The sequence below is a fragment of the Aotus nancymaae genome, unplaced genomic scaffold, assembly GCF_030222135.1.
Source record: "Aotus nancymaae isolate 86718 unplaced genomic scaffold, 86718_ANA_hifiasm-v0.15.2.pri h1tg000008l, whole genome shotgun sequence".
Taxonomy (NCBI): Eukaryota; Metazoa; Chordata; class Mammalia; order Primates; family Aotidae; genus Aotus; species Aotus nancymaae.
In genome coordinates this window covers 45,580,228-45,600,972 of record NW_026988419.1, presented here as the reverse complement: position 1 = coordinate 45,600,972, position 20,745 = coordinate 45,580,228, and the positions used below count along the sequence as shown (strand labels likewise).

At 32.5% G+C, this 20,745-nt stretch overlaps 1 protein-coding gene across 1 annotated transcript in view; it reads right to left on the bottom strand.

The window, feature by feature from the left end:
* The window catches only part of CALCRL (calcitonin receptor like receptor), a 104,194-nt gene that overhangs the window by 33,490 nt on the left and 49,959 nt on the right, over positions 1–20,745 (bottom strand). The window contains exons 3-9 of the mRNA XM_012464078.3: positions 10,407–10,497; positions 10,066–10,232; positions 8,334–8,420; positions 5,970–6,102; positions 2,894–3,004; positions 2,679–2,791; positions 1,202–1,293 (exon numbers count right to left, since the gene is read on the bottom strand). Of these exons, the coding sequence (XP_012319501.1) occupies positions 1,202–1,293; positions 2,679–2,791; positions 2,894–3,004; positions 5,970–6,102; positions 8,334–8,417 (533 nt within the window). The 5' untranslated portion in view covers positions 8,418–8,420; positions 10,066–10,232; positions 10,407–10,497. The remainder of the gene's footprint in view (positions 1–1,201; positions 1,294–2,678; positions 2,792–2,893; positions 3,005–5,969; positions 6,103–8,333; positions 8,421–10,065; positions 10,233–10,406; positions 10,498–20,745) is intronic.

The following is a 20,745-nucleotide window of genomic DNA, read 5'->3' as shown; positions in this document are numbered from 1 at the left end:
GAATGTAGCCTAAGAAAATAGTACAAAATATGGGAAAAGTTATAGTTGAAAATGTCCATTGCAGTGTTTTTTAATTGAAAAAAATAAATGCAATGTTAATACTCAAAAATAGAGAACTTATAATATAAACTTTTGTACACCTAAATAAAAAATTATTTAGCTGCTCAAATGATTGTTTAAAAACTGTTTAGTAACCTGTAAATTACTAATTATATAATTCTGTTATAAAAATAGTTAAAACATTTTAAATAGTATCATTAAAACTGTAGAAACAATATGAAATAAAACTAGAAAATATAAGAAATTGCTCAATAAGATATTAGAATTATAGGTTTATATATATCTTCTTTGTTTAAAATTAGTAGAAGAAGGAACATGGAGGAAGAAGGAAGAGGAGGAGAAGGAAAAAGAAGAACAAGAAGAAGGAAAAGGAGAAGCCGCAGCGGCGGCAGTGGCAGCGACAGGAGCAGAAAAAGCAGAAGATGACGACAATGCTGATGAAGATACAATGAAACATAGCTACTTACTCTGGTCATACTGAATTCTATGACTATTGCTGATGATCAAAATTATGAAAACCATGTGAAGGCATAAAATAAGACATGCATGACTTAGAATTTAACTTTCTACAAATTTTAAATGGCTTGTTGATTGATTTGTTCAAAAAATTGGAACTGATTCTTCCGTCTCAAAAAGAAGTGAATTACAAGTAAAATTGATAGTAAATTAAACCTTTTTAATGATGTCCCTGTAAACCAGGAAAAACCCCAAACAAAGTATATTTAGATTATATTTTCAATAACATATATTAAATATCATTGCTATTATTTACACAAAATTCCAGTTACTATAATGCATATTTACTCTGACATTAAAATTAGCCAAAAGTTAAACATAAATTAAGATGGTCTATAGTATTTGACAGTTCCAAAAAAAAATACATGTAGCTTTGTATATTGGTTTGGGCTCCCTTCTTATTATATGTCTTCATTTTTATATGCCTACTGATTTTGTAAAATTGGGGTTAAGATATTTCATCAATCTCCCCTACATATCTTACAAAGCTAAGATCAACTCATTTTAAACATTATACATTGTCAATATTTTTATATTTTGTCAGCACATGACATAAATATGCACATGACAGGGCATTCGCCCAAGACAACTTGTAATTTTCTTAAAATATTTTAAATTTACTTACTTGAAATAAAAGAATATGCCAAGAGAGATAAGCAGTGATGCAATAGATAATCCATGTCCAATTATGGTCAGGTAAAACAAATTTAGTGCAGTCTGTAATTTGTATAAAAAAAATTTGGTTCATATCAATAGTATAAGAATCTATAATCCTACACATGTAGAAGTTCAAATTCAATTGAATAAAATATATTTTTTAATGTGATCTGATGGTTTTACAATGATTAGTTTGCAAACCAAGAAATACTTGAACACATCTCGAATGAAGAATACCTATCAAGCTACAGTATCAAAATTTATAAATTGTATGCCCTTTTAAAAATAATTTTTTAAAAAATTAGAAGTCAAATATTAAATCTATGAGGCAACATTTTGATTGATCTAGATTATATACTATATGAAACTAGTATTTTATATTTTGTGCACCTTCAAACAAATGCTGCTTGATGATTTGTTTTGTTCAGACTTAAATCCCAGATAAAAGTTTCTTTTCCAACTGAGTTTCTTTTTTCTTTGACAACTTTGAAGCTCAGAGACAAATTTCAGTTTATTAACTTAGAAGATCCTATCATCTGTACAAATGTGTTCATTCTCATGGTTTTCACTTTCTTCTTTTTATTTGTCTATATTCCATTTATTGTGCATTTGTATAATTATCTTCCAGCTCTTCTCTGAATAAGCCGGGAATATATTATTTATAAACATAATGATAGCTGGTACTTATCAAGAGCTTACTATATGCTAATCTTTTAAGTTTTTTTGTGTTAAATCAATACCTGTGAAAATAATAAGGATAAAATCTGTTCATATGAGGGGACTGAAACAGAGAGATGTAAAATGGCTTTTTCAAGGTCAAACAGTTGGTAAGAAGCAGAAAGAGGAAATCAGGTTTTAGGATTCGCAGTTGTAATCACTGTGACAAACTACCTCTATTCCAAAAACATGCAAATACATGCAAGTGATTTCTCTTGAAGCTATATTATGGTGCCAAATTGTAATTAATCTTGACTTCACATGTAGTATTTAAGAATGCGATCCTGAGTGCATGTGACCTAAGAGTCAGTCAGAATGAGAGCCTTCTGCTGAGGGAGAGACAGGACTGTTTAAACCCTGCTGGGCTTATCCTGTTTACTTGAGCACAGTTTCAGAGGTCATTCTAGAAATTCTACTGCAAATGAAAGATTTTCCTTTTCTTACACTTTTAAAGTATGTTTTCTTTGGAAAATTTGAAACCCCAATACTGAAACATTGACTTGTAAATTACACTATTACCTAACAGGATTGCTTTTTCAGTGTAAGGACAAAATCAATAATAATTTTTTTCCTCCGATATATTTCTTAATTGTTCTTCTCAAATTATATTATGAAAAGGCTTTATAAGGGAATGGAATAATGACTGAATTTTCTTCAATACAGTAAAGGACAACTAGCTGTTTAATTAGGTAGTGTAAATTCAATTTCAGTTCAGAATTATGACATACCTTCACTTTCTCATGGGTGTTAACATTACACTGGGTATAATTTGTCCACGTTCTGTTGCTTGCTGGATGTCTAAACCAGTTTCCATCTTGGTTACAGATCTTTGTAACTTTTTCTTTAAAATTAAAAAGAAAAAAAAGGGAAAACAGGAATTTAATTAACCTAGAGTTTATTAAATGGATGTCAAGGAGATATGTAGATACATTACTGCTTTTACCTGATGGATCAAAGTCCTGAAAGTAATCAGGGCAGAGCTGCATTGATTCAGTTCCTGCGGCAACATCATTCCAGCAGAGCCATCCATCCCAGGTTCTGTTGCAGTAAACGCCTTAATGAAGAAATAAAATTAGGGATAATTAACTTCCTCTAGTTATATGTGAAGACATAGTCTTAAAAGTGGTTTCACACTGATGCGGTGTAAAGGCTATCTACTGAAAATGCAGATATTATATTAAAATGTATGTACAGAAATTATTTGGCTTCTTACCAAATAATATTAGAATAATATCTAAATTAAATTCTAAATTAAATTTAGAAATATCTAAATATATAATATTTAGATTTAATTCTAATTGTCAAAGAGAGTCATTTATTTAATAAATCAAATGGTCTTTGCTAGTTGTCCTTAGCCATAATGTAGTGATTAATTAGTGTCCCTACACTTAAAATTAAAAAATAGAAAAGGGAATTAGGAACATGTTTAATTTTAGAAACTATATGCTTAGGGAAAGGTGTTAATATTTTCTGAAGCAAACAAATAAATAGTCCAGTATTTCCTATTATGCCATTGTAACCCCAAAAGATACTTATTGAGGCCCTTCAACCAAATTCTGGCTCTTCATTCCTTTTCTTTTCAAATAAAGTAGAATGTTTAATAATCTTACATTTTTCTCCAAAATTAAGAAAAAACTTACATTAAAATACATAAAGTTTTTTTATGAGAGGTAGGTAAACTAACCGACTGATGTTCAAATGTCGTAACAGTCTATAATCAAAGTTTTCTAACTTGTCACCTTCTGACTTGTTTCCTAACTTGTACAGAGAGAATCTTGAATGCTACATGAGATGTTTATTATCTTTAACAGATTTACAAAGACATATCAAAATTTATCTAGCCCTCATGAAAACAGAACAAAATTCTGATGGCCGGCCTGTAAGTTCAGGTAAATTCAAATAAAAACACCAAAATTTTAATGTCACTCCAGATGATGTTTTTGTCCTGTGATTTTTTAAACAATTGTTTAAATAGTTTGAATTCATATATTTCTAGATAAAATACATTTTATGGCCTATTAAAAAAATTTCTTGATGTAGTGTTAGAAAGCATCTCAAATGTGTCCATATCACAGCTCCAAAAGAACCTATCTAGTTCACTCCAGCACTGGTAGTGTGAGAGACTGCAAGGTCCAGAATTTTTGAAATTGTGTTTTATGGTATTTGAGTGAGATGTGACTGGGTATTCTATGAAAAAAATTTCTCTGATCAAATGGATTTTAGAGACACAAAGTTGAAATAAAAATAGCTCTTTATTGCAAGACTTTCTAGAGTATTTAAAATTACAAAGTGTATTATAAAACTTCAAGACGATGTATTATACAATGATCCTGAACTTATTTTCCCACAGAATACTTTTATTATGAAATCATATTCCTATTGTTCAACAATTAAGTTGAAATCTACTTTTATATAATATATAGCAAGAAGGTTTGGAAAGGTTTAAAAGTTAGAAATATTTAAAGAGTCTTTTAAATTTTATTTTACTGTGAGTTTTACATTTGATATTTTGAAAATAACCCTTTCTTTAGGGTTGCCAGTCAAAATATAGGACCTATTTTTGTTTTGCTTTATCTGGCAACTTTGCTTGTGTTACTCATCTTTTATCTTCAGAATCTAGGCAAATATCTGGTTCTTAGCAGGCTCTTAATAAATGTTACCCAAAAAAACAAAAGAATATCTTAATGAAAACAGAAGCACTTAGATTTTATTAACTTTGCTACCAAATGTACTATGCAAACTGTGTGTATTATCCAAAACAATACTTTTGTATTCATCATATTATTATGCAACTTCCTATCAAGCAGGTTGTAAATAAAAAAGAAATATACAATTACATAAACTGAAAGTCAATTGTCATTAAAATTTGTGTTTTTGTGTTAATATTAATACTTACTTGATTTAAATATCTTTGTACCATAAAAAGAATCATACTAAACAGATCACTGTCACATATTTTTATTAAATTTTTAACAACAAACAACCCTATCAAAAAATGGGCAAAGTATATGGACAGGCGCTTCTCAAAAGGAGATATTTATGCAGCCAATAAACATATGAAAAAAAGCTGGTCATCACTGGTCATTAGAGAAATGCAAATCAAAACCATGATGAGACACCATCTCATGCCAGTTAGTTTGGTGATCATCTGTTGTCAGGAGACAACAGATGTTGGAGAGGATGTGGAGAAATAGGAATGCTTTTACACTGTTGGTGGGAGTGTAAGTTAGTTCAACCATTGTGGAAGACAGTGTGGTGATTCCTCAAAGATTTACAACTAGAAATACCATTTGACCCGCAATCCTATTACTAGGTATATACCCAAAGGATTATAAATCATTCTATTATAAAGACACATGCATATGTATGTTTATTGAGGCACTATTCACAACAGCAAACACTTGGAACCAACCCAAATGCCCATCAATGATAGACTGGATAAAGAAAATGTGGCACATATATACCATGGAATACTATGCAGCCATAAAAAAGGACAAGTTCTTGTCCTTTGCAGGGACATGGATGAAGCTGGAACCCATCATTCTCAGCAAACTAGCACAGGAACAAAAAGCCAAACACCACATTTTCTCATTCATAAGTGGGAGCTGAACAATGAGAACACATGGACACAGGGAGGGGAGCATCATACACTGGGGCTTCAGGAGGTGGGGGGCTATGGCAGGGATAGCATTAGGAGAAATAGCTAATATAGATAACAGAGTGATGGATGCAGAAAACCACCATGGCACATGTATATCTATGTAACAAACCTGCCCGATCTGCACATGTTCCCCAGAACTCACCCCAAAACTTAAAGTATAATAATAAAAAATTTAAAAAAGAGATATAACATGATGTCATAAGATGTTCTTCAAACATAATTAAAACTGCACATATACAAAAAGGTAGCAACTAATCTATTTTTAATAATGGACCTAAGGAACTTATAATGATATAATGGGAGTAGTTTTCCTTTAAAAATATGTCAAATGCATTTACAATTAAGTAGTCATGCTTACCTTCTACTTGTTGAATGGGGTCTTGCATAATTTTTTGGTAACATTCATATTGAGCTGTCATGATTTTATTTCTAGTAACTCCCAATTGCACTGAGTCCTCAGGACTCTCTTCTAATTCTGCTGTAACAAGAATCTAAGGGATTAAAAAAACAGTATCAACTTCATGAAAAGGATTATAAAAATGTCTTTGTAAAAGGCAGTCTGTCGCAGTGGAAAGCAGTCAGTGCAGTGATGTACTGGAAGATGAACTTGTTCTCTGGGGAAAAATCTCCAATTTGTAGTGTTTGGTATTTTCATGGTATAAATATCCCCACCATGTCCACTTTCAAAACACTAACAAGATGTCACCATTGGCAGAGTGGGAAAGCACAGTTGGTTCTCAGAAGCCTGTGGTAGCCAGCTCCAGGACATTCCTTAATACACGTTCTGGAATGTAGACAGAGATGTCTTCCAATCTGACCCCAGTGTTTTTCCTGGCTCTGTGAATGAAGGCAAGATATTGTCTGTCCCCTCCCCTTAAACCTCTGCTTCCTCATTGTAAAATAGTATAAAATAACATTAAGATGACAGAGGAGATATATCTGGCACGTGGAACTACTCACAATTTATGGCCACTGTTATGATATTTTGATAATAAAAATAATGGCACCCTCATTTATGATGTTGGCAAATAGAAATTTTTCTTCTATGCACATCAATAAAGTTTTTGGACAAGTTATATATTTATTTTCTTTCAATATAATAGCACTATTTTAAGCTTCAATTCTACTTTAATTTCCACATGACATTTTTTCTGATTTAGAATATGAAGCCTGAATAAACCTCTTTTTAACCGATTGCTAGTAGTAATTTTTGCATAACTTATATTAACTATATTCCATAAGCTGTTATTTTCCTATCCTTCCTTTGTCCCCTCATTGTCGTATTTCTCTTTTTTAGCAGGAAGTTGAATTTAGTAAAGTCAAAATGACATTCCCTCACTGTTGTAGCACCAGTCAAGTTTTACCATTGTGTGACCACCATTCATCATTAACTCTTTCATTCCTTTATTTATTTCCAAGTAAAAATTTATGGAGTGGTAGTGCTGCACAAGTAATAAATGGAAATGTGGAACGTAAAGAAAATTAATATATTTGAAAAACACATAACTGCTGTTCTTCTCAAAAAGTCTATAGAATTGTATAAATCCATATCATTTTTATCCCTCTGCATAAATCAATATCATTTTTATCCCTACTTGGAATACAGACTCTGATTTGTATACTATCTTACACGAATTCAAGAGGAACAGTCATAATATCTTAAATTACAATAATCAGTTGGTAATCTATTACAGAATTGCCTGCAGGAAAGTAATGTTCTGTGCAGCTTGCTCAGTGGAGGGTGTGAGCTGAAGTCAACTTAAAGATACTATCTAAGAAGTGCAGAATTTGGACTGCTCCTAGACTTGAAAATGTTTTCAAATACCAATGCTGACAGGAATGTAGTCTTGGGTTTGTTTGTTTTCCTTTTCTCATTTAGGTTTTCTGTATTCTCTGGGTTTCTTTGTTTCCATCTTTCCATCTTTGTGGTGTTTGCTAGAAATACCTCAAGCAAATTCTTTGCTGTCACAGGACTAAATGAGAGTATGTCTCTTGGTTTCTCATGTTTGTAATGAGATAAGAGCACAGTCACTATTTTATTTTGAGGCAGAGAAAAATATGGGTAATTCATTATTATAATAAAAATAAAATTAAGTGTATGAAGTATATGATTCTCAAGCAGAGCAATTGAGTTTTTGTCTTCTTTGTCTACCTTCCACCTTGGGCACCATATCCCCAGTGTATACATGTGGAGGGGCAGATGAGTATGCACACTTATGCACACACATGCCCCAAATTTAACATCAATGTCTGCTTATTTGAATGAATGATTGAGGAAATTAATTTAAAACACACTGCATGGTTCTAAATTGCCTTGCAATCAAGATATGTCAATCAACTGGCAGAATGGGAGAAATATCAATGGGGAATCACTTTTTTAAAACAGATCTAACTGTGAATCAACAAGTCTGGTTGAAACTATTTTCTCTACAACGTAAAACCTGTACTATAGAGTCATTCCGTTTGTATCTCTGATTACTTTCTTCTGGTGTCTTATGCATTTGTGTCTATTGACCTTTCCCATTCTGATTCCCTCTACTCCCTTCTCATTCTATACCTGTTATAGGACTAAAATCATACACTATGAAAACACATTATTGCTGTATCAATTAGATACAAAAATGTGATTAATTTACGTATCTAGTAACTTCCTTAATTTTCTTTATCAATTGCAGGTATACTGGAAGCAAAAACAGAAATAATCATATATTTTTATGCTTACCATAAAAAAAGGCAAGAGAACCAGAAAATACTGGGTACACATTTTCTCCATCATTAAGCCAAAATGAAATATGCTATATAGCATAAACTGCAATAGAAAAAAAAGAAATATAATTCATCAATATTTATGAAATAAACGTAGATGGCTCTCAACAGAGAATTCATTTGAAAACTATGCATTAATTCAATAATTTTACCTTAAAGATTTTATTAATGGTTTTGGGGCTTTGTTTGTTTGTTTAAAGACAGGGTCTCACTCTGTCGCCAAGGCGAGAGTGCCGTGGCACAATCTCAGCTCACTGCAGCTGGACCTCCCAGGTTCAAGTGATCCTCCCTCCTCAGCCTCCCAAGTAGCTGGATTACAGGTGCACACACCACACCCAGCTAATTTTTGTATTTTAATAGAGATGGGGTTTCACCATGTTGGTCAGGATTACACGTGTCAGCCACCCTGCCCAGCAGATTAAAATAGATTAAAACTACAAATGTTTAAGAGCATTATAATTTAAAGTATTGAGGAGCTTATAAATACATTTTAATTTAATTTAATTAGACTTACAAACAGAAATGCTCTTTATAGATAGATAGATAGATATTTTAGTAATTAGAAAACAAATTATAAAGGTATTAAAGAGTTCTGCATGGACATAAACAATTTTGATAGCATATTTTACTATAAAGTTTACCTTTATTTTCTGTAAGTATTCATCTAATTTAAAATTTTCTGTCTCTTCAGTAATTTAAGGAAGGAAATTGTTCTCAACCAATTTCTTGAGAATCAACACCTATACCTGATAAAAATGTCCTTACAATTTAATAGAAATCATTCTTCACTAGTGAAAATCAATTTTTTTTGTAAATTAGGAAATAAGATTCCCTAAATCATCCACATTATTGAAATAAGGTTACAGAGAATGAACAGTATTAAATAAAATATTTGTTTGAATATTTTTAATGCTACATACAAGTCTGAGCTAATAAAAAATGGCCTCTAAAAACTAGTTCCTAGTTCTGAGCGACAAGAATTGCTGTAGTGTATTTCCAAATGCTTACACCCTGTGAAGTCCAGGAGCAACCTACTCTGACACACTGTCAGGGTGTAGCCATAGAATATAATATTTATTTGACTGAATGACATGATTTGGCTCTGTGTCCCCACCCAAATCTCATCTTCTAGCTCCTGCGATTCCCATGTATTGTGGAAGGGACCTGGTGGGAGACAATTGAATTATGGGGGTAGGTCTTTCCACTGCTGTTCTCCTGACAGTGAATAAGGCTCACAAGATCTGATGGATTCATAAATGGGAGTTTCTCTTGTTGGCTGCCATGATGTGAGACATGCCTTTCACCTTTCATCATGATTGTGAGGTCCTCCCAGCCACGTGGAACTGTAAGTGCATTAAACCTCTTTCCTTTGTAAATTGCTGAGTCTCAAGTATGTCTTTATCAGCAGCATGAAATGGACGTACACTGAACATGCAAACAATAGTTTGAAAGGAGAGAAAAAAATTCTGATCAACAGATATTTGCCATTGAATTGTGAACTTAGATTTAATTTTGTTAGGAAACTAGTGATGGTTTTTATTATGGAGCTAATGTGGGAAAAACAATTTAAAAACCTTCTTTACATGTTCACATATTTTGCTCATATTTTTATTATGACATTCAGTGAGAGCACATCATTAATTATCACATAGAATATGTGCCATTGGTAGCCCTCACCAGTGACTCACCTAGAAGTTGCAGCAATCTTGTTTTGCAACCTTGTCAAGTTGTAGTTGACAAATTGAAGTTTGCCGCAATCTTGTCAAGTTGCAGTCGTTTTCTTTTTAGTTGCAGCAATCTTTTGAATATTGTTTTCTCTTCTATCGGCTAGCCTGGGTTTTTATTATTAGATGATCTTGAGGAAAATATAACCAAAATATCATGAAGCACTCTATTAATTTTAATAAAACTAGTGTTGTTATAGACAGAAAACAATGAATCAAAGTTTCTTCATTTCAGTAATTAATAAGTAAATATTTTCATTTTTATTACATTTTACCATGAGAAAATCTAATTTCCCAATACTTACATGCACGATTGTCTCCAGACTCAAATCACATTTTCTCTTGCATCATATTTGACATTGTCTTTAAGAATTTCTTAAATTCAGGGGTCAAGACCTGAAATATTGATTAATGTAATAATTTAATATTATGCTAATGACCAAAATTATTTCCATGATAAATTTAAAATTTCAAAGTAAATACTGTTACTAAAATCATATTTTTATTGAACGATTCCAACTTTTGAAAGCCTCTTTTGCTTACAACAGATTTGAGTTACTATATAGCATTAACATATTCACAGCATGTGATGTTTCAATATGAATTATAGATCTAGATTATGAGAACACACTTGGTCTGAAAATGTACATATTTTCTATGAGTAACTAATTTTTAAAGACTTATTGTGTCATTTTCACTTGATAAATTGTTAAATTTTAGATATTTACATTTTTTTGATAGAATTACTAAAACGCTTTCCTCAGGCATTTATGTTAGATAAATATTTATTGTGTTTATAGTCATATAATTCTGCACTCATTCTAAATTATGCTCATACCCTTTAAAAATAAATTTTGTGTTTTAATCTTCTCAGTGGAGCTTTCACTATCATCAAGTATTAATATAAGGTGAAAGAAAGGAGGGGCTTTTTTGGCTTTGATTTTCATTTTTCTACACATTTTTGTTGAAGAATGAAAATAGTTAACAGATATAGTAATTCCTAAAACTCCTTATCATATTAATGATAATTTATTAGGATTTGTATTAAATAACAAAAAATTTAAGCAATTTAAATTTCATTATTAGATACATTCTTCCATGTACATTTCACCTGGAAATGTGATAAGCAATGATACTGCACACTTTACAGATTTGTTGTGACCATTAAGTAATTTTCACTATATTGTGGAGCCCTGAAAGTTCCTAACTCATGGCATACTCTCGGCTAAGTTCTATTTCCCATGCAATTTAATCTAACCTAATGAAACACCAGTCTATTCAGCATTGTTAGATTAATATAAAAATTTACATTATAGATTCTGTATACAAAGTAACTTCTATATGCACAGATATATTTTATTTAAAACTGATTATTTTAAATAGTATCACATTCTTTATAATTATTCATTTTGCAAAAAATTATCATTTAATCCATCCATAAATATGAAAGGTAATTTATTTTTGTATTCACTGTCTTATATAGGCAAAATTGCTTTTGCAAATCACTATTTGGTGTTTAACATAGTACCTGACAAAAAATGACTGCTCAAGAAATTTTTGCTAAGGAAATAAGAGATTCAATTCTAAAAAAATGAGTGATTAGTAGGGATTTGAGGATATCACACTTTTCTCTATTACTTCTTTTTTTTTTTTGAGAAGGAGTCTTGCTCTCGCTCTCTAGCCCAGGCTGGAGTGCAGTGGTACAATCTTGGCTCATTGCAACCTCTGCCTCCCAGGTTTAAGAGACTCTCCTGCCTCAGACTCCTGAATTGCTGGAATTATAGGCACCCACCACCGCACCTGGCTAAGTTTTGTGTTTGTAGTAGAGACAGGATTTCACCATGTTGTCCAGGTTGGTCTCGAACTCCTGAACTCTGGTGATCCACCCACCTCTGCCTCCCAAAGGGCTGTGATTACAAGCATGAGCCACTGTGCCTGGCCTCTATTACTTATTTAATAATCACTAAAACGTCTCTTAGTATGCATAAAGACAGATAGTAACAAATTACTGTAGGAAACTTAACCATTTTTTCCCTAAATATATAGAAACCAATAAAGTAGATCTCATATTTCTGAAGTTATCACATTTTTCCATCTAGAACTTAAAGAATAAAGAATAATCTATATTAGAAAAGTTACAAAAATATCCCAAACAAGCTAAGCATAGCAACTCTTTTTTTCCAGATATATTTTATTCTAATATTTGGTTATAATTTTGTTACAAATGTTTGTTGTTTTTTTATTAGATGGAGAAATTTACATCAATTTTCATTTTTTCAGGATGGTGGAGACACTGGGTAGTCTAGCTGAATATTTTATTTAACTACGTTTTAAAGAACTAAAGTATGGCAAAAAGCCTTCTGAATTAAACTATAGTTTAATCTTACTTTGCTTAACTTTATCTATTAATTTATTATAATACATGATTATTATTAGTAATGTATCTATTTCCCCTGAAGATATGGTTTCATAATCGATTTATCTTTGCATCATTGGTGACTGATAGTTAATCAATGTTTATCATATACATGAATGAGTAAATGAATTAAAACATAAACCAGTAAATTACTTTAGGATCCTAAAGAACACTGATCATAACTACTAATTGTCATCTATTTCATTAGAAAATTTTAGATAGTGTTGGAATATGTACTGACAATGAAAATTGTGGGGGTGTTTCTTATACCTACATGTCTACTTCCTTACAAAACAAAATCGTGAAAATGATTCAGTTTTGAAGTTGTGATTGCTTAGATGTTAAATAAACAGTAGTTTTCTGTATTGCATTTGAAAGACATAAAGGTTAAGCCAAACTTGAGACACTGTAGTACATATTTAAGATGTTAGTAGTTCATATTTTTCTGTATAAAAGCATATATATTTAAATATGCTAGTAATATAAATAAATGTTATTCTATTTAAAAATCAGATGTGTTTTACAAAACAACTTTTTCTGATTTACACATTAGTCAGGATTAAACTACCTTTAATATGCACATGAACTCCAAATTTTGAGGGGGAAAGTGCCTCAAAAATCTTGTTTGAAGTTTTTCCAAAACCAACACATTTGAAAAACATTTCACCCAACATTACCATTATTTTTGTTGCTTATGTAATAGACCTCAAAATCTGAGTTCCAAAAAATATCTTATTGAAATATCTCTTAGGGGTAACTAATCATCCTGACATCAATAATTAAAGCCACTCAAACACATAGTGGACACCTGTACATTCTATGAGATCCAGTAATGACCAATTCATTTGGTAGTGCAATTCACTTGAGTCATCTACTTTGCAAAGGACCTATCAAAGTTTCCTTGCCAGCAGACACATGTGGTGAGTGGTAGTTATGGAGGACTCATCCCTTTCATCAAGAAGTCTCAAGTTCCATAACAGATGAATCATGGAAAGGTATGTGCATAATGCCATTGCAAATATAGGTGAAAGTCAACTTAGATAAACTCTCATACTGGGAGATGAAATGATGAGATTGTTCTCAGGAGAAATATGTTTAAGTGGAATCCTTGGTTTTAGCTCATTGCGTTCTCTGCATACTGCTTTTAATTAGCTGATTCAGCAAGTACTTCTCTCCACATACTTAGCTTTTTTAAAATATATCTTCACTAAGATACAATTGACGCTAATTGACTAAAGCTGTTAAGCAAATCATTTTTAATCTCTTTCAGATCTTGTTAAATTATTTACTGATAATTTTACCACATGTTACATCATGAAATATAATAGTTTCCATTTAATTTTAAGGAGAGACCAAGCAAATAATGAAAAGAGGTCAAGTTAAGTGATTAAGCCTGCCAGAGGATTTTTCCATGTATGCTAAGGATTGCTTAGCAGGAGAAGTACTTCAGAGTTATGAAAGCGCTAATTTATACTGTTAAGTAAATGTGTAATCACATTGGTACTGCTAGTAGTTACAGACATTTTCACGAGCTGCTAGTCTCATAGTTCCTATGAGTACCATTTTATTTTCCAATTTCAAAATTAAACAAAGTGGTTTATTATTAGAAATGAGATACTTTTTAGTATACAATAAGAATTTTAAAAGCCATTTATTTCTAAATGTTTTCTGTGCTTTAGCCCCCATCTTCAACATTAAAATAAAAATGATATATTTCATCATAAAAAGAACTGTGAAAAATTAAAAATGTCTTAAAACCTGAAACAACTTTTGAAATATTACTGCCTAGTCACTAAAGAATGTATATAACTTACCATTCTGGTTTCATTTCTTAATATATCATACATCTGCCCTCCAAGACAATTTTCCCAAATACTTATATTTTAAGAGGGCAATCTTCTTGACATACTATAGTGTAAAAGCATGTTTTATTGTATATAAGCATTAGAAACCAATGTGACTTAATCAATATTTATAGGAACACAAAAAAAACCATAAATCCTGCACATGCATACCAGTGCCTTTCAAGCCTATTTCTTATTTTCTAAAATAAGTATTATTCCCATACATACTTTCTATTAATTTATATTTCTTTATAATAATTCTTATTTTTCACTGAGTCACCTAGCCCTAGTATTGAAAGTGTATGTTCACTCCAAGATTAAGAAAAATGCTAACTTAATCTTTTATTTCTGTTTTCCCTTTCTTATGGCGTATTACACAAGCTACATATCTCTGAAATCAAAACAAGGAATAAACACTCTTCTGCAATCCCAATGTTCCAACCTTCATGGAAAATGGAAACTTATTTCAATCATTGTTCACAATCTAAAAAAGGTCAAAGTGCAAGAGTCTGGTTAACTTTTACTTTTCTCACTGCTTATTTTTGGAAAACCTAAGTCTTTGTGCTAGAATTGCCATTGCAAATTACTATCTTTACTTCTAATAGAGTCTTCTTATCTTTTATTTTTTTAGAGACAGGATGTCATTCTTTGCCCTGGCTGAAGTGCAGTGGTACGATCATAGTTCACTGGTGACTTGAACTCCTGGTCTCAAGCAATCCTCCCACTTTGGTTCCCAAAATTGTTGGGATTACAGGCATAAGTTCCTGCACCTGGCCTCCAATAAAATATAAAAAATAAATGCCAATGTAAGGTTTTAGTGCCCACTCAACCTAGCTTGGAATGCCACTAACAATTTTTTTTTTTTATTTTTTTGAGACAGAGGTTCACTCTTGTCACCCAGGCTGGAGCATAGTGGCATGATCTCAGCTCACTGCAACCTCCGCCTCCCAGATTCAAGCAATTCTTCTGCTTCAGCCTCCTGAGTAGCTGGGATTATAGGCGCCTGCCACCACGGCCAGCTAATTTTTGTATTTTTAGTAGAGACAGGGTTTCTTCATGTTAGTCAGGCTGATCTTGAACTCCTCCCCTCAGGTGACCTGTCTGCCTCAGCCTCCCAAAGTGCTGGGATTACAGATGTGAGCCACTGCACCCAGCCCATACTTTTACTATGTAAAGCAATTAGCAAAACAAAACATAAAGAAGCTTCACTTTCCTGAAGATCTGTTACTGATATAAGAAACTCAAATTATATGTCCTCTTTAGGATGTTATTTGAGTTATGCATTATTTTTTAAGCTATTGAGTGAGCAGGTGCCAAATCACTGATGCAGTACATAGCAGCGTCCTCGAAGTGTGAGGCTGTGGGCCACCTGCACCAGTCACCCCCAAAACTTACTGAAAATGTTAAGTAAGTTTTAGGGTGACCAGGCCCCACCAAAGACCCTCTGGAACAGTACTTTTTGAAGAATAATTTAGGAATCTGCATGTTTAGTAGGTACCCAAGTAAATTCTTGGCCTGTTAAACTTGGGGAAGCACAGTATGAATAATTCATCCTCACTGGGCCATGTCAAAACCTGAACACACTTGTATTTCACTGTTTCTAGGTACCAGCCTGACGATTTTAAAAGGAACCATAAAGTTTAAATCAAGCCAATCAATATTCTGCAGTATTCCCAGGCATAATTAATGTCACAGAACTCCCAGAGCAAGTTATTCAAGTATCTATTTTAAAACATATCATATAATCTTATAATTATTTCTTTATGTGTCTGTGCATGAGATTGTGAGCACAGTAAGAATAGGGCAGGCAGCATATTCATCTCCATGGCTACACACCCTAGCAAAGTGACTGCATAAAGAAGTCATACAGAAAGTGTTTTTAAAGTAGATGACTTATAAAATAAATTTGATCAAGTTGAAGAAACCTGATGTTTTTAGTTATTCCTAACCCTTTCAAGCCTAGTATAATTTTCTGAGTCATTAAAAAAGGCCATTGCCTCCACTCTACTCCAAAAATTTCTGATTCAGTTCATCTTGCTTGGGGCCCAGGAATAAGTATTTTTTTTTCAAGTTTCCCAGGTGATTTTAATATATAGCTAGGGTTGAGGATACCTGACAGAGAAAGAAGAATCATGTAGCAGGCAGAATAATAGACATACAAATATTTCCATACCCTATTCACCAGAATCTTTGATTACAGCTATGATTTAGATTACAGATCTTAAAATAGAGCGATTGACCTAGATTACCTTGAATTATCCAGCTTAGCCTCAGCTAATAACTTGAGTTCTTAAAAGAAGAAAAGAAAGGGTGAAGGGTCAAAGACATGCAGTACAAGGGGAAGCAGAAAAGATGGAAACACAAGAAAGAGTTGATTTCTTGTTGCTGGCTCTGCTGTAGGAGCCCACACGGAAGGACTAGAAAGATGCCTCTAGCCAGCAAGGAAATGGAGACTTCAGTCCTACAACCATATGGAATTGAATTCTGTCAACAACCTGAATGAGCCTAGAAGCAGATTCTCCTCAGAGTCTATAAAAGGGAATGCAGCCCTGCCATTACTTTGATTTTGACCTTGCAACACCTGAAACAAAGAAACCAGCCAAGCCAACAGAACTGACCAATAGAACTGTGAGACAGATAGTAAATGAGTGTTGTTTTGAGCTACTAAATTTATGGTCATTTGTTACAGCTAGGTTAGAAAACTAATAAAAATCCCTACCTGACAAAAATTACATTTTTTTCCATCAAACCAAAGTAGAAACTCTGCTTCCCACTAGCCAGTCATTCCTCTTAACCTTAGAATACATTCATTCTCCAGAAAGACAATCCCATTAGCTAGAAGTGTTTCTCCCAAGCTGCTTCTAAATTGCTGTGTAATTTTAAGAAAATCAATTCAACTATTTTCTGCTTGGTTTACTGAACTAGAGAATGAGTATAAAACTTGATCGTTAACTGAGCTTCCTGTTTTCTATTGCATACTTATTAGAAGAAGTACACTAAAGTCGCAGAAATATATCTTCAACTCCAGTTCTTATAAACTCTCTAAACTGATTTTCTGACCTAAAATGTGCATAAAAGTAGTGGCTGCTTTTAGAAGGTTAATGTGACTCGTAAATGAGATAATGCCAATCGATATCTGGCTAAATCAGTGTTGCCTATAACTTTTATCATAGCTAATCTTGTCAGATTATTTCAAGTGTTAAATTACATGATAGATATAAAAAACTTGCTTCATAATAAATACACAGTAAGCATTAGCTATTACTATTTTCTGTATGCCTCGATAATTCTTTTAGTCATGGCAATAATAATGTTGACTGAACAAACCAGATAAACCCAGCATGCACAGTTAAGCGACTTGACCAAAGTCACAAAGATGTGTAAGTGTGGGTCTGACTCGAAGTTCAGAACTCAGATTCTCTGAGCTTAAATTTCTACCCTTTGCCCTGTATCATACTGACTTAGACAGTGGAGTTACTTATTTGCATAAAGTGAAGGACACATTTCTGTTTAGCTTATTCAGTTATTTTTCTTAACCACCAGTTTTTACATTTCACTTGTACTCATCAAACACATTTATACTTTTTCCCAACAATTCCTTCTTTCCATTCCTCTTCTTAGCATCATATTTGACTTTTTTAAAAAAGCTTACATAATAAATGGCTTGAAAACTCACACTTGCTATTCTGGCAAGGGACCAAAATAAAAACACATGCATTGTCTCATTTTCTAGCACTTTAAAAAATGCATTTTAAATGAAGAAAATTTCTTCTGGAAATTAAATTTGTCTTCCTACCCTATTTACTGAGCATCTACTTTTACCTAGTTTGGTAGGGTGAAGGAAGTGAGATATATGTTAAGATTTCTGCCTTCAATAAAAGTATTTATCAAGTGGGAGAATGGTAATCTACTGCTTTTAGAGGCTTATTTCATTGATTTTAAACATCCTATATAGAACTCATTCACAAGGTTCTAATGAGGGATGATTTTATCAACATTTATAACAGGAAGTTAGTAGTCTTCCTCAGTCCTACCTCTGTCATTCAGTGGGCCCCGGGCACATTCCATGCCTTTCCAGGTGTTTCCTACTCATCAAACAAAGCATGAGAGTAAAAAGTTTAAGTCTTGGGTGAGAGTTCAAAATTTACATGAAAATAAAAGGTTGTTATGTAGAAACAGTTTTTACTCCAAGTAAACTAAAGCCAAAATACCCTTAAAACCAAATCTCTCCTGACACTGTTTTGTTTTTGTTTTTGTTTTTCCTGTGGCTCAGGAAAACTTTTCCTATGTCTCCTATTACCTAATAGCTCAAGGGAAAAAGCAGACCATTTGGCTAGATAATTTTTCTCTCATTGCATGAGAATCCGAGGAAAAGATATCTAGGCCAAAAAAAGAAAAGAAAAGAAAAGAAAAATAATCACTAATTTTGCTCTCACCTTTTCATATACTGCCTCTTTTTAGAGCTATTGTTACTTTTGAAATTCCGTTTGAGGATTGTCTAGTTGTCTCTTCTCCATTGCAGAAAGTCCAAATTAGAAAATAAAACACATATCTTCATTAGCCCCCTTGCCAGATGTCTCAGAATGGAATCTGGTAAGTTCATGTACCCTAAGCTAAACCTATTACTATCATCATTGGAACAGTCTTAATGCTCGTAGGACTAGAAATTAACATTTTCTGAATTTGGGCTATATTGAGTTTTTATCTTATTTGCATTTAAGAGGAAGTCACTAAGCCAAGACTTTTAAATATACAGAGTAACAAAAACTGTGAGACACAATTAGAAATGATTCAACAATGCCTAAACTCTACAAGGTAATAGAAAAAAATAAAATTATTACATTTAACCCATTAACTTCCTATGGATGACCTGGTATATAAATTCCCGATTTTTAAAAGTCATTAAAAACTCTCACGAAAACTTCTAGCAAGTATTTTATTTTTGAAGAGATGCTTATATTTAATTATAACTATTAAAATCTGCATTAAAATCCATATATAAGAAAGCATATATTGTTAATATTTTCTCGTTGGTTAATGACACAGTTTTCCTTTTTCCAGAGATATATTGAAATTTTAAAAGTAGTATCCAACTGATATTTAATAATTCATATCATTGAGAGATGATGTCTAATACCAGTTACAAGTAGAAACAGTAGTTATATTGGTTATAAACGTGAATTAGATTTTTTTTTTTTTTTTTTTTGAGATGGAGTTTTGCTCTTGTTGCCCAGGTGGGAGTGCAATGGCAAGATCTCAGCTCACTGAAACCTCTGCTTCCCAGATTCAAGTGATTTTCCTGCCTCAGACTCAGGAGTAGCTGGGGTTACAGGCATGTGCCACCATGCCCAGCTACTTTTGTATTTTTAGTAGAGACAGTGTTTCTCCGTGTTGGTCAAGCTGGTCTTGAACTCCCGACCTCAGCTGATCTGCCCGCCTCGGCCTCCCAAAGTGCTAGGATTACAGGCATGAGCCACTGCGCCCGGTCAGACTTCTTGTTTTTAAAATCTAACTCAGTCACACACTAGCAAATTAAACAACTTCTTTAAGAATCATTTTCTTGTCTGCAAAATAAATCCTAAACCAGAAAGCTATTGTAAAAATAAACTTAGATGATATGAACTTCTTAGAACTCACTCAGTATTACTTATTATTATAATACAACATTAAAATTTTATAAATATAAATAAGCTTATTATATGTTTTCATTTATTTGCCATAATTTCAATAGTACTGTATGTGGAAAACTAACACTGTATTTTAAGGTGGCGGTCACATACATCTTATATTTTTTTATCTTCTGCAGAAATAATATAGTCATTTATTCTGTCATTTAAGTAGTTGCGAAAATATCAAATAAAGTGAATTCTAAGTATATTCCTCGATAGGATGTCAATGTAGTTAATATGACTGCAAAATTACTAAGACTGAGCCTATATATAATCCAAAGCTCTAGCAAATCTTTATAACGTTGTAATCAAATGCTGACTTCTTAAAGAATATAATGTTAAGCCAGTTAAAAATATGATGCAACACCTGCCAAATTTTACTTTAATTTTTTATTTTTTGTTTGTATAATAAGGGGTATAAGTGCAGTTTTATTGCATGCATATATTGCATAGTGTGAAGGCTGGGCTTTTAGTGTAACTATCACCTGAATGATATACATTGTACCCATTAAATAATTTCTTATCCTACAACTGTGCTCCAATCCTCCCACCCTTCTAAATCACTAATGTTTACTATTCCACACTCTATGTTTTTGTGTATACATTATTTAGCTCCCACTTATAAGTCAGAACATGCAGTATTTGGCTTTTTGAGTTGTTTCACTTAAGATAGTTTAATTCTGCTATTATACCCTTCACTAACACTGTACTGGAT